Below are 18506 nucleotides of genomic sequence, written 5' to 3' on the forward strand. Positions count from 1 at the left end.
CAAAACCAGAGACCCCACTAAAAAGGAGAATTACATGCCAATATCCCTGATGAACCTTGATTCAAAAAAACTCAACAAGATACTACCAAATCGAATTCAACAGTATATTAAAAGAATTATTCACCACGATCAAGTGGGATTCATTCCCGGGCACATGACTGGTTCAATATTCGCAAATCAATCAACATGATACAGCACATTTGAAGAAAGGATAGGAACCATATGATCCTGTCAGTAGATGCAGAAAAAGCATTTGACAAAGTACAGCATCCTTTCTTGATAAAAACCCTCAAGAAAGTCGGGATAGAAGGAACATACCTTAACATCATAAAAGCCATATATGAAGGCCCACAGCTAATATCCTCAATGGGGAAAAACTGAGAGCTTTCCCCCTCAGGTCAGGAACACAATAGGGATGTCCACTCTCACCATTGTTGTTTTACATAGTGTTGGAAGTCCTAGCCTCAGCAATCAGACAACAAAACGAAATAAAAGGCATCCAAATTGGCAAAGAAGTCAAACTTTCACTCTTCACAGATGACATGACACTACATGGAAAAACCTGAAAGATTCCACCAAAAACTACTAGAGCTGATGCATGAATTCAGCAAAGTCGTGGGATATAAAATCAATGTACAGAAATCAGTCGCATTTCTATACATCAATAATGAAGCAACAGAAAGAGATATCAAGGAATCAGTCCCATTTACAATTGCACCAAAAACCATAAAACACCTATGAATAAACCTAAGCAAAGAGGTAAATGATCTGTACACTGAAAATTATAGAAAGCTTATGAAAGAAAATGAAGAAGACAAAGAAATGGTAAAATATTTCATGCTCATGGATTGGAAGAATACAGTTAAAATGTCAATACTACCCAAAGCAATCTACACATTCAGTCCAATCCTTATCAAAATAACATAAGCATTCTTCACAAAACTAGAACAAAGAATCCTAAAATTTGTATGGAACCACGAAAGACCCCAAATAGCCAAAGTACTGCTGAAAAAGAAAACCAAAGCTGGAGGCATCACAATCCTGGACTTTAACCCGTAAAAACAAACACATAGACCAATGGACTAGAATAGAGAACCCAGAAATGGACAAATAAATGGCCAACTAATCCTTGACAAAGCAGGAAAGAATATTCAATGGAAAAAAGACAGTCTCTTTAGCAAATGGTGCTGGGAGAACTAGACAGCAACATGCAGAAGAATGAAACTGGACCACTTTCTTACACCATACACAAAAATAAATTCAAAATGGATGAAAGACCTAAATGTAAGACAGGAAACCATCAAAATCCTACAGGAGAATGCAGGCAGCAACCTCTTTGACCTAGGCCACAGCAACTTCTTACTCAACATGTCTCTGGAGGCAAGGGAAATAAAAGCAAAAATGAACTATTCGGAACTCATCAAGATAAAAAGCTTCTCCACAGCAAAGGAAACAATCAACAAAACTAAAAGGCAACCAACAGAATGGGAAAAGATATTTGCAAATGACATATTAGATAAAGGGTTAATAGCCAAAGTCTATAAAGAATTTACCAAACTCAACACCCAAAAAAACAAACAATCCAGTAAAGAAATGGGCAGAAGACATGAAGAGGCGCTTTTCCAAAAAAGACATCCAGATGGCAAACAGACACATGAAAAGATGCTCACCATCACTCATCATCAGGGAAATACAAGTCAAAACCACAATAAGATATACCACCTCACACCTGTCAGGAGGGCTAAAATTAACAATTCAGGAAACAATAGATGTTGGCAAGAATGTCGAGAAAGAAGAACACTTTTGCACTCTGGTGGGAATGCAAACTGGTACAGCTACTCTGAAAACAGTATGGAGGTTCCTCAAAAAATTAAAAATAGAACTACCCTACGACTCTGCAATTGCACTACTAGGCATTTATCCAAAGTATACAGGAGTGCTGATTCAAAGGGACACATGAACCCCAATGTTTATAGCAGTGCTATTAACAATAGCCAAATTATGGAAAGAACACAAATGTCCGTCAATTGATGAATGGATTAAGAAAATGTGGTATATATATACAACGGAATATTACTCAGAGATTAAAAAGGCTGAATTCTTGCCATCTGCAACAATGTGGCTAGAACTGGAGGGTATTATGTGCTAAGTGAAATAAGTCAGTCAGAGAAAGACAGATATCATGATTTCACTCATATGTGGAATTTGAAAAACTCAACACATGAACATAGGGAAAATGAAGGAAAAATAAGATAAAAACAGAGGAGACAAACCATAAGAGACTCTTAAGTACAGAGAACAAACTGAGGGTTGCTGGTGGGGATGGAGTAGAGGTTAAATGGGTGACAAGCATTAAGGAGGGCACTTTTCAGGATGAGCACTGGGTGTCCTTATGTAAGAGATGAAATCATTGGGTTCTACTCCTGAAGCCAACACTACACTGTATGTTAACTAACTTGAATATAAATTTAAAAAAAAAGGAAAAGGAAAAAAAAATGAAGGTGTTAGAACTTGGTGACAAAGTAGTGTATCATACAGGTCTCCTTAGAGACAAAATTCAACTTTTTTATTTTTTTCTTATCTCTAACACTGAAAAACATCAAACTGTTTGAAGGACAGTGTAGGGAACATTAATCTAAAAGGAAACAAGGTGGAGTTCTAGTGACTGACTGTAATCATATGAAATTATTAAATTTCTTGCTGTTAATCTCCATGCAAAGGGCTAACTCTGACCCTAAGAAATGAAAGCCACTTATCAACGCTTCCTTTGATGCACTGACCAAGGCAAAACCCAGTATTTTGCTTGCTCATTGTGCCAGACCCAATATCAGTTTAATGACAGCAATTCTCTATGGTTAGCATTCCTGGGAGTTCTAGGGGTGATTATAGGGAGGCATTTGTCTTGAACCAAAATGAAAAGTGCCTAATAATAGTCATAAAAAACTGAGTAAATTCAAAAGCTTTAATTGCTGAAATTTACCCTCACTTCCCTGATAAGGGCATGAGATTATATCTATAGGCATCAGGCTTATTACAATCTGGGAAATAATCATTACTTACCCAGCAAAATCAAAGCATTTATCTCTTTATGCTGCTCTGTACAAGTAGAAGCCTGAAGGCAGTCCCTTTGAGCTGCCTGTTCAGCAATGACTAACTTTTGAGTCTGTTTAGGAGATTCACCTCCAATATGGGATCCCTCCCACTAAATCAGACTTCCTCTTAAAGTGGTCAGATAGGTAGTCCTTAAAAACAACTCTAGAATTTCTGTTCCCCTTACCTCATAAAACTTTTTTAAGGAACCCACCAGGCATAGCTTCAGGCTATCCACAATCTCCTGATGAGGCATCTGGAACACCACTCGTGAATACCATTTTGTCAGTGTGCTGTGGAGGAGGTAGTAAAGAGAGAGAGAGAGAGATGAACACACACTCACAGAGGAAGGCTCACAGTCTGAATGTCAGCACACAGGCACCTTTATGCACCGATACAGTATCTAGTAAATGCATTTATGTTACGGATAAAAACATACGTTAATATGAGAAAAGATATATATGTAAGTCATACACAGAATGTAAAAATATAGGCATAATTGTGGCATTTGATACAAAACTGCTTCCAACTGAAAAAATTTCAGATATCCACCAACAGAGGACTAGTTAAATAGTGTTCTGGCATACAATAAATTCCATGCAGCAGTTAAAAAGGATTGGTTGAGATTCTTTGTATTGATATGTGAAAATATCTGCAATATACAATTTAAGTACATAAAACAAGTTAAGAAATAGTATACATAGCAATATGCCATTTTGTAAACATACATGCACCACCTATACGTGTTACTATGTACATAAGTGAGAATTTGAAAAGTATATATACTTCAAACCTTTGGTGGTGGTCAATAAAAGATGGTCCACGAGGAACCTTCACTTTCTAAATTTCTGCAGGTATCTGCATGAACAGGTCTTGTTTTTAATCAGAACAAACAAAAAAATCCCTCATTCCTAGGGGGAAAAAACACCAAGACAGAGCCCCCATTCTGAAGAAGACCAGACCACATTTGAGGCAACAAACTTACAGACCTGACAAGCTTGCTAAACAGACGGCATAAACTAATAGAAAGATAAAGGAGAAAATAGAGTTTAGTATTCTTTTCTAAAGTATACTTTTACTATAATACAAAATATTCAAAAAGTATTTGCTGGATTTACAATAAGATTAGGCATCAAAATGAGGTAACCAAACAAAATGGAACTGAGTAGACTTACAGATTGATGCTTGCAACAAAGCCAACCACGGAGCGCATGCCTCGGTTGGGGTCATGGTAAACATCCATCCCAATCACCATTAATTGTTTCTGGGTTAGAAAACAAAAAACAAACCAGAAAAACCAAGCAATCCATCACCCCATCTTCAATTATTATCTGAACCCCAAAAGCAACATATGAAAATGAATTCTGGAGGAAGAAAGAGACTGTAATCAACTTGACATTTTTTTAAACACCATGAATAAGTCAGAGATCTAGAACAAGGATCAGCATGCTTTTCCTGTAAAGGACTGTACAGTAAGTAACACTGGGCTTTGTGAGCCACAGTCTCTGTAGGAACTACTCAATTTTGTCTGTCATTACAACACAAGAGCAGCCACAGTTAGTCTATAAAGAAGTAAAGCTATATTCCAATAAAACTGCATTTAAGGACAATGAAAATGGAATGTCATATAATTTTCATGTGTCAGAAAATATCAGTCTTATTTTTATTGGTTTCAGCTAAGATTATAGAAACCATTCTCAGCACGTGGGCTACACAAAAGCAGGCCATGAACCATTTAGACCACTAAGCATGGAGAATAAGGATAACTCTATGAGGAAAACTAGGAAAATAGCTAGGTAGGAGTCTCTGGAGAGCTAAATTGAATGAAGAAACATCTCAGCATCACTCACCAGAGGAATATCCACTCCCCAGAGCTCACCACCCAATTTACAATTAATCTGAAGTAAAATTTTCTGGGCCACACTCCGAAGCCTGGTTGGCTGACCAATGGTTCGAACATTGATGACCTATAATAAAGGGGTGTGGAGAAAGGGGACACTATAAGCCTGTCAGACGATATAAACAATCCTGAAGTAAACACTACATTTGTTTAAGAAACCCCAGTTAGCAGGCAATACACTATGCATGACTAGCTCTAATTCTAGGATTTCTATGTAGGCATGCACGTGCACACACAACACACATCAAAACAAAAAGACAACCAAAACCCAAAAACTTTCAAAAGGATCTCACACAGAATAAATTAAACAAACAAACAAACCAACAAACCAACAAACCTACTTAGGATTAACAGCTTTCCCCTTTCAGAGTGAAGCCTATACTCTCAGAACCCAGTCATGTGAAACCACCCAGCAGCTCACTGTCTCAACCAGCAAGAGTACTCATTTGTGGATATGAAGGCAGTATTTATTTACAAAGTGCCTCTGCTTTTCACCAGGTTACTCTAATAAGGGGAACTTTCCACCAGAAGGGTTACACATGATGGCTTCTAATAGTAACTTCAGTTTTTGAACATCTGTACCCCTCTTTTCAAAACCTCTAGGGAGGTTATAGAGTTTCCATGTATGCCTCCTGCCTAGCTCTCCACTCACCTGTGAGGGCACAGGAGCCTGCACACAGCACAGCTTTTTAATAGCCCCATAGAGATCGTCACGTGTTCCCATGATGATGCAAACAACCATCTGTATCTTCCTCTTGAAGAGATAAAGTACATATAAGTCAGGCTTTGGAAGTCGCAGAGGACCTTGATGGGACTCCAGCTGTGGGCAGTCTAAGAGCCTGTGAAGTCATAGGACCTTTAAGGCAAAAGGGACTGAAACAAAGAGGGTAGACACTCCAACCCCGAACAGGTCCTTGAACCTTTGCTGGATTCAGGGCTTCTCTGTAGAAATATGGGATAGAATACCATAAATTATCTAGAGGTGGCCCTGACTACCTGAGTTCTTCCTTAGGAAAATTAAGATGCCTGAACAAGGCAGGCTTGAAAAGTTGCAAAGATTACTTTTTAGTTGCTGCTTTCAATTCCCTAGAATGCTTTTACCACTCTCTTCAGTAAACCAAGCACCTTATTACATTCATACCACAAAACTGAGCAAACATGGAATGCAATACCACAAGAAAAGATTCAGAGCCAAGTACAAAGAAATGAAGCTACTGCCAAATCTGTAAGTGGCTTTTCCTAACTTCCTGGTTAGGAGAGAGAATGATATTGCCAGCAGCATATCTCATATAAACATGTGTGATCCCTCACCATTTAAGAGATCCAACACTGGAAACAGAGGATCTTTCAGCATAAATAAAGAAAAGTAGCACTGAAGGGAAATGAAAGTGCCAATCCTTTATGCCAGAAACAGCTATTAATGGTAAATCAATAATATATTATTCCAAATCAAGATTAGTGTTAGATTAAGACTTCTCAGAGAACACACGTTCCAGCAATCACATCAAAGAACTTCTGAAGTCACGTAGAACACAGGCTGCACACTGGGAGCCTATGGGTTGGATCTATCAAACACATGTAGCTTTTTAGTCCCTGCAATGAGTTACATGTTTTTTTAAATTAACATTTAAACATATGGAGGGGCACACACATACAAATCCAGATTTTTTGTTTCTACTGAAAAACAAATAAATCAAAAATTAATTTGATAATGCTGGGCTTTTATCTGCAGTCATGGGGTTGATTACTCTCTTAAGTTCACTATAGTCCCCTCCTAGCCCACTACACTTGTGTTTCTCATCTGGCTCCTGCAGACATGTGTGGGATAATAAATAAATAATAATAATAAATTAATGAGTAAATAATAAAAATAATAATAAAATATAATAAAACAGCATGCCCTAAAGACGACAAAGAGACAGTAAGACCAAGATGAGTTAAGTTTGGTAAACATGAATGAAACTTCTATCCATGCTGCATGAAAACTGTTGGAAGTACACTCTTCTAAAGAGAACATGAACAAGTATGAGATTGGGGAGTTGATGCACTACACTGGGCAATTCTTCTGAAAGCACAGCAGAATTATCAATGATCAGGCTCAGGGGGTAGCCATGGCAGAGTACAACTAGCATGGGGAACCAGAAGGAAATTACAAAGACAGAATACGAGGGTGCTGCTCTGGGTGATAACCCAGAGTTGGGGATCAGAGAGATCCCAGAAAAATCTAATTCCAGTACTGATCTCACAACAATGGACTCTTCAAGTCACAGACTAGTTATTTCCCAAAACATTTGCTCTGCTTTTGTTCCTTAAGCTTCTTCCTCTGTTTTGTGTGCAAACAGGTAAGAACCGCAGGCTTGAACTACTGAGTTATGAGTGCTATGACCTGCTCAGCTGCAGCGCTCACAATCAGCTATCAGGACCGAGCTGATGGCCCAGGTGCCAAGTTCATCGCCAGAGCAATTCAATTCTTAAGCCAGACCAGACCGTGACAGTGCAGTACTGAATTGTGCAAAATGGCACTGGGCCCAAAAAGTTGCTTTCTGAGCACAACATGTTCTATATAGATAACGAACTAAAGTTAAGTCAGCTATTCTCTCTGTCAATTACGTGAAAAAAGAACACCAGAGTGAGAGAGACTACTGCCAACATAGAATGAGAGAATCAATTAACCAAAGGGCATGAAGACTACTTGGTATAGTATTTCATGTGTACATGAGTAAGACACAGATTTCTGGGCATCATAAACAGCAGACTGATAAGCAAGAGAATTTAAAATCAAGTATGCAAGTATTTTAAAACAAGCATTCTACTCATATACTCAAATTAGTTTATTACCTCAACTCCTAGCATGGATTGAATGCTTCTGACATAGGTCTCAATTCGATCATCCTTTAGTTCAACCCAGGCTGGTGGGCTCAGGCGCATACCAATGGGGCCAGCTATCTTTTCCAACATATTAACCAGTTCTCGGGCCTGATCCATTGCTCTCTTTGGGTAAAACAGTGCCCAGAAATGCATGGGGACCTAGGAATAACCACAAGCTATTTTTAGCACTTCCCACAACTTAAACACTCCAAACTCACACCCAGAAGATATTAGTCTAGAGAAGAAACTGCTTTTAATTCTCTCTTGCTTGAGTCCTTTTTGATCTAATTCCTATAACTAACATAGTTGTGGGTGATAAGTAAACTGTGGCATACTCCCACAGTGGAACACTGTATACTTGTAAGTATACTTTTCCTTTAAATATATTTCAATAAAAAGTTTTAGAAACAGATGTACTTTATGCATGGCCAAAAAGACCACATTAGCCAAAAACATTTAAAAATACTGATACACAATTTTGTTCTTCAGTTCTCTTGGTGGGAGACTGTTTTAATTACTTCTTTCATGGATAAAAACATCTTCAAGGAACTCCCAGGGAAAATCCAGGAAGATAAAGGAAAATAAATGGGAGACTGGGTATTAGGCTTGCACTACATGAATTACCATAGCAATCTATTTCCTTTTCCTAAGTCTATGGCCAACCAAAGTGCTTCCCTCTAACAACTCATCAATTTGCTCTATTTGAAGGACCCCTGTTTAGCAGATAATTCAGGATGGGAATTCAGTTGGTACTCTCCCTCAAAAAGAAGACACTGAATCATCCCTGCTTTCTAATTTCCATATTTTTAGTAATACTGGTCCTCTCTTCACCACCTTAAAAGTCACTTACAGTCAAGATGGAAAGGTCTCTGGTTACTTCCTTAATCCAGTTTAGTTCCTGAGATGTGATAAATGAAGTATTTCTTAGGTTAATTCTTTCCATTGGCAGAACACGTCCTTCAATCTATAACAGAAAACAAAGTATACATGACATGAGTCATTTGCAAACACTAATTTAGGAGAAAACACTGACGCTGTTCTCTCTTGGGCCTTGTCAACTCCACTGTATAGACCTGTTCCTGTTATAACCCCTGAGAATGGCACAAAAATGAAACTGCTAGCAATGAGTCCAGGGCAATAAAACCCTGGACAAATACAGGTAAAATTTTTATAGGCAAGGCTTTTTAATTATTGAAGTTTCCAACATGGTCTCCCAAAACAAGGATTAGAAAGCATTATCTCTTTAGAAGTAGACAATGCATATAAAACAACTATAATTTCAAGATAAATAGGAATATAATCTTTAAAAATATTTTAAGGGACAAATTGCAAGTAGAAAATTAAAAGTAAAATTTCTTTTTTTAAAAAGAATTCTTCTAAAGTTTATTTTGAGAGAGCGAGCGAGCGAGCACGCACACATATGTGCAGGGCAGAAAGACAGGGAGACAGAATCCCACGCAGGCTCCACACTGTCAGCGCAGAGCCTGATGTGGGGCTTGAACTCACAAACTATGAGATCATGACTTGAGCCAAAACTAGACGCTTAACCAACTGAGCCATCCAGGTGCCGAAAAGTAAAATTTCTCAAGAAGGCTGAACATAAACTATACCTACTATTATACTCTAAAAAGAAAAGCAGGCAGGAAAAGACATAAATATAATGAAAGAACAAATTAAAGTTAGGAATAAGTCAATCAGATCTAAATATCCAAACACAGGAAAATAATTTAGTTGATATAACAGCATAATGAACCATTTTGCCAACATTAAAATCACTTTTTTCTAGAATTTATTTTTTATAATCTACATCCAAGTTAGTTAGCACATGGTGCAACAATGATTTCAGGAGTAGCTTCCTTAACTCCCTTACCCATTTAGCCCATCCCTCCTCCCAAAACCCCTCCAGCAACCCTCTGTTTGTTCTCTATATTTAAGAGTCTCTTATGTTTTATCCCCCTCCCTGTTTTTATATTATTTTTGCTTCCCTTCCCTTATGTTCATCTGTTCTGTGTCTTAAAGTCCTCACATGAGTGAAATCATGTATTTGTCTATGACTAACCTTGCTTAGCATAATACCCTCTAGTTCCATCCACGTAGCTGCAAATGGCAAGATTTCATTCTTTTTGATTGCCGAGTAATACTCCATTGTGTGTGTGTGTGTGTGTGTGTGTGTGTGTGTGTGTATACACATATATACATCTATATATATGTACACCATTGTGTATACAATGTGTGTGTGTGTATATGTGTGTGTGTGTGTGTATATATATATATATATATATATATATATATATACGTATATATATATATATGTACCACATCTTCTTTATCCATTCATCCATCGATGGACATTTGGGCTCTTTCCATACTTTGGCTGTTGCTGATAGTGCTGCTATAAACATTGGGGTGCATGTGTCCCTTCGAAACAGCATACCTGTATCCCTTGGATAAATACCTAGTAGTGCAATTGCTGAGTAGTAGGGTAGTTCTATTTTTAATTTTTTGAGGAACCTCCATACTCTTTTCCAGACTGGCGGCACCAGTCTGCAGCCCCTTTGTAACAACAGGTAATATGATCCTGTTTTTACAAAAAAATAAATAGTAATGTATGCATCATAAAAATTGAGTCTGGGGCGCCCAGGTGGCTCAGTCAGTTAAGCATCTGACTTTGGCTCAGGTCATGATCTCAAGGTTCATAGGTTCAAGCCCTGCATTGGGCTCTGTACTGGCAGTGCAGAGCCTACTTAGGATTCTCTCTCTCCCTCTCTCTGCTGCACCCCCACTGCTTGCGCTCTCTCTCAAAATAAACTAAAAAAAATTGAATGCATCTACACTTAGTGGTGATTATTTCTGGGGATGTATAATTACAGAGGATTTTGACTTTCTATGATCTCTACCATTTGCTTATTAAAAAATAACAGAGGTGGGGCACCTGAGTGGCTCAATTGGTTGAGCATCTGACTTTGGCACAGGATCTCACAATCCGTGGGTTTGAGCCCTACATTGGGCTCAGAGCCTGGAGCCTGCTTCAGATTCTGTCTCTCCATCTCTCTCTGTCTCTCCCCTGCTTGCACTCTGTCTCTCTCTCCCAAAAATAAATAAACATTAAAAAATTTTTAATACAAAAAAGTAATAACAGGGGCGCCTGGGTGGCTCAGTCAGTTAAGCATCTGACTCCGGCTCAGGTCATGGTCTCACAGTTCCTGAGTTCAAGCCCCACATCAGGCTCTGTGCTGATAGCTCAGAGCGGAGCCAGCCTCAGATTCTGTGTCTCCCTCTCTCTCTGCCCCTCCCCTGCTTACACTCTCTCTCTCTCTCCCAAAAATAAAAAAACATAAAAAATTAAAAAAAATATATCTACTTATTTCATCTATAATCAAAAGAAATTTCAATGATTTAATTACCATTATCAAAATCTAACATAAAGAATAACAATGCCCATATTAGCATGAGTGTAAGGAATCAAACTCATGATATGAAAGTAAAAACTTGAACCTTAAACCTTGAAACTTGAGCCTAGAAGGCAACTGGCAATATACAACAAAAGCACTAAAAACATAAGTGTCCCCTGACCTAATAATTCCACTTCCATAAATTTGACTATGAAAATAAACACGTAAAAAGATTCAGTTACAAGGCTCTTCACTGAATAACGATTTCTAACAGAAAAATATTAAATTCAATTTGAATGTAAAAGAAAAGGAAATTGTTAATAAACTATCTGGCAGCCATTAAAATATTCAGAAAAATATTAAATGACATGGAAAAACTGAGGGGAAAAAAGGAAACTATATGAATACATGCTATGTGTGAGTGTGCGTAAGCATGTAAGCATGCACATACATACACACACACAAATCCAATGAACGTTATGTACCAAAATGTTAAGAGTAGTTATCCTGATACAGCAAGATGAACTTTTTTCTTCTTTGGTTTATGTTTTCTATGTCTTCAAACTGACACTTAATAACACGAAAACATGTTCAGGATATGATATTAAATGAAAAAGAAGATGTAAAACCATACACAATATAATCACAACTTTGTAAGAAAAAGATTTATTCTCACAGAAAAATGTGTAGGGAAAGGAAATACACCAAAGTATATTTTATGTTATTTTGTTATGTTATGTTATTTATTTATTTATTGAGAGAGAACATGTGTGAACAGAGGAGGGGCAGAGAGAGAGAGGGAGAGAAAGAGAATCTTAAGTAGGATCCACACTCAGCTCAGTACAGAGCCCGACACAAGGCTTGATCCCACAACTTCGAGATCATGACCTGAGCCGAAATAAAGAGCTGGACACTTAACAAACTGAGCTACCCAGGTGCCACTGAAGTTATCTTTTATAAATATCTAAAATAAGTCACCGAGATATCATCTTTGGATGATGAAATTACTGATGTTTTTATTTCTTTATATTTTCTAAAATTTCAAATTTTCCTTATTCACTATCCATTACTTTTATTAAAACAGAGAAAAAGAAATTAAAAAAAATTTTTTTTAACATTTCTTTATTTTTGAGAGAGGAAAGAGTGTGAGCAGAGGAGGGGCAGAGAGAAAGGGAGACACAGAATCTGAAGCAGGCTCCATCCAGGCTCCGAGCTGTTAGCACAGAGCCCGATGTGGGGCTCGAACTGTGAGATCATGACCTGAGCTGAAGTTGGACGCTTAACTGATTAAGCCACCCAGCACCCCGAGAAAAAGAAATTTTTAACAAGGAGTCCATTCAAAATGCAAAAGAATTACAGAAAAGACAGAATTAATTATTTTGGTATAATCTCGAAAGCAGGTGAAAAATAATAACAGCTAATGTTTACTGAGCACCTACTATGTGTCACATATTATACGAAAGATGGTACCATTTAAGTTTTTATAATTCAATCATTATCCTCATTTTACAGATAAAGAAACTACAATATGCTATGCAATTTGTTCAAAGTAATTAAGATGGCAAGTGGTAGAGCTGAGATTCAAAGCCAAATAAAAATTTTTTTTAATGTTTATTTTTGACAGAGAGAGAGAGACAGAGGGGGGAGCTGCAGAGAGAGAGGGAGGCACAGAAGCCAAAGCAGGCTCCAGGCTCTGAGCTGTCAGCACAGAGCCTGACGTGGGACTTGAGCCCACGAACCCTGAGATCATGACCCGAGCCACAGTTGGATGCCCAACCGACTGAGCCACCCAGGCGCCCCCAGATTCAAAGACAAATAAGCAGATACTGAAGGCCAAGGACTCTACCATCTCATGCTGCCTCTACCCTACGGATCACGTTGCATAAAATACAACATAGCAGATTCCAGCAAACCGCAGGTAGAAAGGGCCGTAAGAAAATTCGATTGTGTAAGACTAAGACTCTCTATGCCTACAGAAAGCATGACAATAGTATATTCAAAGAATCACAAGTTACTTCTTGGAGAAGAAAAAAAAAAAAGAAAAGGACATACAGAACCTTAAGAATTATTTGGGTTGGAAACCTGAAAATGAGGTAAATTGTAAGTCAATATTCCTTGTGCCATTTGCCTGACTAAAAATTAACACCTCGGAGCCCTGGGAAATATACAAGAAAAATCTGTAAGAGCTAGTAGCAAATTAAGATAAGGAAATTCAAATATTATGACTAGGACCCAAAAAAAGTATAATAATAAAGCAAAACTCCAAAATAAAGATAAGGTAGGGAGCTATCAGCCAGTTTCATTCATTAAGCTCTTAAAATTGCTGGTCAATGCTGGTTCCTACTCCACTACATCCTCCAGTTCACCTTATGTACATCCTTCTGGAGACAGAGTCCCCAGCGCGCCAATTCATTGCTAGCTGTCTCATTCTTCGAAATTCTCTGCAGCAAGCATTCCAAAGCATTATGGTGCTGTTTGGGGCTCAGGTTGATCTGCTGGGTTAAATCCTAAATAGAATTAAGACAGAGATAATGTTATAAGTATTACTTTCTCCAACATGAAGTTAAACCCCAATGTGTCTAAAACATTTCCAAAAGAAAACCTCTTTCCCATTGAAATCTGTAGAATTTTCAAATACCTCCAAAGATTTTAATAAACATCTGTCAGGAATGTGAATGAGGTCTACAGTTAAAATTTTAACCATAAAAGAATTTGAAATGTTATTGTTTCTTTCTCCCATATGACCTTATCTCTTTCTCAAAGCCAGGTTCTGAATTTAAAATTCCTAAGAAAGTCTATGAAACAGGAGCAAAGGGGGCTTGATTATACCTATTTAATATTTCAGAAAAATATGGGGGAAAGCGTTCTGTACCCAGCACAGAGTCAAACATAACAGAATGGAAAATCACATCCAGTCTTAATCTTCATGTCATACTACAGAGCACTATATTTAATGTCACCATAAGACACTTTTTGTCCAATGTTTCAACAATAATAGGTGCTTTCTAAATGTTATTGTTGAATGAATATCTATCTACAAGGTGTATATGAAGACTATCACATAAGTGAGTTCTTTATTTTTCTGAGACCAAAGAACAGTACAGTTGTTCCCTGCGAGGCAGTCATTAGCACCAGTCAACGTGGCTACACAGATAGCTCTGTGATCATAAAATCATTAGGTGACTGAGCCTTGTAAGGAAGGAGCCTTGACCTATGTAAGAAACAGAGAAGGAACAAAAGTAAACATGAAAGAAATCTCTTACAAGAATGTTAAGCTTCACTTCAGGCTCTTGACGATGTTACTGAAAATAGTCTGTGGTATTGGAGACAGGAATGGATCCAAGGGTAACACAGACAAGGGCTGAAAAAGTGAGGCAGCACAGTAGTTCAAGTGTGGAAAGTCCCAAGCGTTGCAGACAGAGTGGAGGCAAAGCACTCTGGCTCTGGATTCATGCTGCTGCGCACGTCTCTGCTTCTCAGCTATTTCCTACCGGGGCTGAGCCTGACACCTCCTGGACACTCCAAGCCCCAAGATAAACTTTTATCCTTTCACGTCAGCCTCTGACTTGTGGATTGCCTTTTGCTACATTATCTCCTCCACTCCTTCAAATAGACTGAAGGCTTGTAGCAATGCTAGAAAAACTCAGTGGTCTCAAAAAACCTCTTATGATCATATGACTAGCTTACAGTCACCTATTTGATTGGTTAGGGTTAAAACAGAGATACTTGTTTCCTTTTACCTTATAATCCAATCATTCCATTGTTCTAACACTCTTCAAAAGGGAAATCTGATCAGCTTTTTCATAGCGTGTCGGAAGGGACATTGGATCATGTTTTATAGAAAGGAGAACTGGAGCCTGGAAGAACAGACCTACCCAGGTGATGCCACAAGCCTGCCCAGGTCTAGCTCAAGCTGCTATCAAAAAGGACTTCCATTCAACATGGGCAGTTCTCACCTTCATGGCTCTGAAGTCCTTCTTCATCTTCTCAGGGATTCCAGTCATGAATGAAAGCTCAGGCAGCAGCAGGATTTCACCTTTCAGCAGCTTTGAAGAGAGAATGGAAAGCAAAAATAAGGAAGTAGAAGATTGTCTTGTTCCCGTGACCTGACAGACATGCCATGCTCATGGCTGGGCCTGCAGGGACATAACTGGCACACTAGGGAACATAAAACCCCAAAGAGAGCAATGAAACACTGCAAGTATTTTACCCTTTTCCCTTCAGTCACAATACTCTGAGCCTGTTGTATTAGGTAAAGGGAAAAAAAATATTTTTTAATGTTTGTTTATTTTTGATACAGAGAGAGAGTACAACCAAGGGAGGGGCAGAGAGAGAGGGAGACATAGAATCCGAAGCAGGTTCCAGGCTCCCAGCTGTCAGCACAGAGCCCCATGCTTGAACCCAAGCTTGAACCTATGAACCATGAGATCATGACTTGAGCCAAAGTCAGAACCCTAACCAACTGAGCCACCCAGGCACCCTGGTAAAGGGGAAAATACTGATATGGTAAAAAAGAAAGGAAAAACTAGAAGAAAACAATCTGTCCCTCTTGGGCCTCCATACAAGCTAAGGTGATACCTCCATCTCATCTAACCCATTGATCTTCAGCTTTCTCACCTAAGACCGAGGAATCAGTATCAAGGCACTTTCCCCTGGCCCCTAGCCCTGTTTGTTAAATGTCTACAACTTCCCTAATGGATGCAGTGCTCTAATCTTTAGCAGCAAATTCTTTCTTCCTTAACCTAACTTGCTCATATGGATACTTAGCTCCTCACTACGGGGGCTTCAAAAGCAAGTCCTAGCCGTGCACAGCATTCCCCAACCACACTGTAACTCTGCTCCAGGGTCCCCAGCACCATGGATGAAGATGAAGAACTTAAGCTGGAAGTACAAATCTGACACTCCCCACTCACCATCCCTTGGTTATTCTGTCTCTCACTGGGCCTGTGGATCAGCAGTGGCTGGTCCTCTTCCTTAATTGTGATCCCATAGTTTTTGCTAGAGCAGGGCAGAGGCAGGAAAACATTTCAGAAGCAGCATCACTACTCTTAACAGCAACACAGTCTGACTCTCTTAACTAGCACTGAGGCACACAATTTGCATAATACCCTTGTCAAGAATCCACTAGAAACTCATTATAGCGTATTTATAGCTGGAAAAGGCAGGCTCAAGTTAACACTGCAATTAAATGGAGGAGAAATTGTCTAATAGTCCAGGGAAAAATTTGCTTAAAACTGTATCAGGTTGAAGGCTTGGGCAACTGGAAAGGCAAAATGATAGTCAAATGATTAATGACTCGAATTTCATCTCTCCAACCAGACTTCTAAACCAGCAAAAGAAATATAATTCAAAGCCCTGGCTTTAATTTATAAAGTAACTTCCAAATGCACTAAAGGAAATGAAATTGTAAGGGTAGCATATTGAAATCAAATCCCACAAACAAACTCATTCAACCTTAGGTGTATTACCAATCCAATTATTTTAAAAGTGTCCTGCTGTTTGCTACTATGGAACTCAATATCCTGCAATAGAATGGTAGATTACATTCCACACCCTCCCAAAGGCACAAGCCCAGTCAGTCTCTTCTTTCCACCTGTAGTATTCCAAGAATGTGATCTCCTTCCCATCAGACATTGTGAAGCTATCTTTTGGTGTCTTATTCCAATCCACATCATCAATGCGATAGGTACGATTGTTGTATCGGGTTATAACAATATTGCCAACCAGAAGCTTAGTGCACTCATCCTGGAAGTTTTCTTTGTTCTGCTGATACATGGCATGCCTTTGGAAAGAGACAAAAGACTGTTCATCATATTTGTACATGCAGAGCACAATGAAAAGGATAGGGGATGCAAGTTAGTACCTCAGGGATATGATCACAGCTATATAGCACCAGAAGGCTCCAGTTGTCTCTTTAAAGAGATAGAACTCTCATCTCTTTTCTTTAACATTACCAAAAAAATCAAAATCAATACAAAATAGTGAAAAGGTAAAAGTCAAAAACAGCAACTACAAATTAGTAAAATTCATAGTTTGCCTTCAAAAAGGGTATTTATTCAAACAAATCAAACAAAATAATTATTTTGTATCATCATTATTAGGATAGTCTACAGTGGAACAACAAAACATTCTTTCAACTATATTTGCCCTTTTGAGCTAATGGAAAGGATTACAAATACCTATCATTATACAGCACTGGTGAAGATGCTGAAGATGCAGATAAGCAGACTCACCATAGGCAAATGTACCCTCAAGGTAACCTCTAAACAATGCCATGAACAAGCCCAACACAGGTAACTCACAGGAAGCATGTGTGAATATGCCCAGGGAGTCCAGGAAAGTTTACAGAGGCAGCTGATACTTGAAGAAGCAATCTGCCAAGCAGAAATGCCAGGGGGCAGAGGAATGAGTGACACTCCAGGCAGAGGCAGCAGTATGCAGGGGACAAGCAGGGATCTGGGGATGGGGAGGACAAGGAGGTGGAACAGGGACAGAAGACGGTAAGCACAGGCTGAAGATAGGCAGGGACCAGATGTGAATGTCCTTGTAAGTCAAGGATCGGAGCTTGGACTTTGTTCTGTGGGTCAGTGTCACCCAGGGTATATTCTTCAGAAACACTGGTCCCTTGAGAAGTTGTGAGAAGTGTGGAAAAGGTTGTACAATCAAAAAAGTTGAGTCCATTCTGCATATTATAAGCCCTGCTTAGAGATTCACTGCATACATTAGCATATCAGGCTACTAAAGAAACATACTTAGCTTGATTTACCTCCAATGTATTTAACCAGATTCCTCCCACCTTTTTCCTTTTTACCTCACAGAATGAACATTCAGTTCATTACCACTCTGGATAATTAGTGTCCTGCAGAACTCTCCCTAAGAAAGACTATAGTAAGTGATGAAAATCAGACACCTGAAGCAGTTCAACATTGATGACAGACCCAGAGCCAAAATGCCTGGGTTCAAATCTTGCGTCTTACACTTACTAGCCTATGAAACTTTTGAGCGAGTTACTGCTCTTTGTGCTTTGGTTTCCTCATGTGAAAGTGGGTCAGTGAAAGAACCTAACTCATAGGGTTGTTGAGAGAACACAATGACTTTATATAAATGAAGCGTTGAGAACAGTGCCTAGCACAGATAATAGAACTGTGTTAAGTGCTTGCAAATATCATCTCCATCATTGCCATTAGTGCTTGATACATGCCGGATGCAGTGTGTGTGTGTGTGTGTGTGTGTGTGTGTGTGTGTGTGTGTGTGTG

General features: G+C 38.8%; 1 protein-coding gene across 2 annotated transcripts in view; it reads right to left on the reverse strand.

The window, feature by feature from the left end:
• PIWIL2 (piwi like RNA-mediated gene silencing 2) overlaps positions 1-18506 on the reverse strand; it is an 81402-nt gene that overhangs the window by 41656 nt on the left and 21240 nt on the right. The window contains exons 11-20 of one of the 2 annotated variants that reach the window (XM_040490307.1): positions 16844-17032; positions 16164-16248; positions 15207-15296; positions 13617-13757; positions 8709-8822; positions 7829-8017; positions 5643-5744; positions 4941-5057; positions 4266-4354; positions 3305-3383 (exon numbers count right to left, since the gene is read on the reverse strand). In XM_040490307.1, coding sequence (XP_040346241.1) covers positions 3305-3383; positions 4266-4354; positions 4941-5057; positions 5643-5744; positions 7829-8017; positions 8709-8822; positions 13617-13757; positions 15207-15296; positions 16164-16248; positions 16844-17032 — 1195 coding nt within the window. Of the gene's footprint in view, positions 1-3277; positions 3384-4265; positions 4355-4940; positions 5058-5642; positions 5745-7828; positions 8018-8708; positions 8823-13616; positions 13758-15206; positions 15297-16163; positions 16249-16843; positions 17033-18506 lie in introns of both variants that reach the window. The other variant, XM_040490306.1, reaches the window with a different exon arrangement.

Source organism: Herpailurus yagouaroundi, unplaced genomic scaffold (assembly GCF_014898765.1).
Source record: "Herpailurus yagouaroundi ecotype Mexico unplaced genomic scaffold, PumYag 181, whole genome shotgun sequence".
In the NCBI taxonomy this organism is placed as follows: Eukaryota; Metazoa; Chordata; class Mammalia; order Carnivora; family Felidae; genus Herpailurus; species Herpailurus yagouaroundi.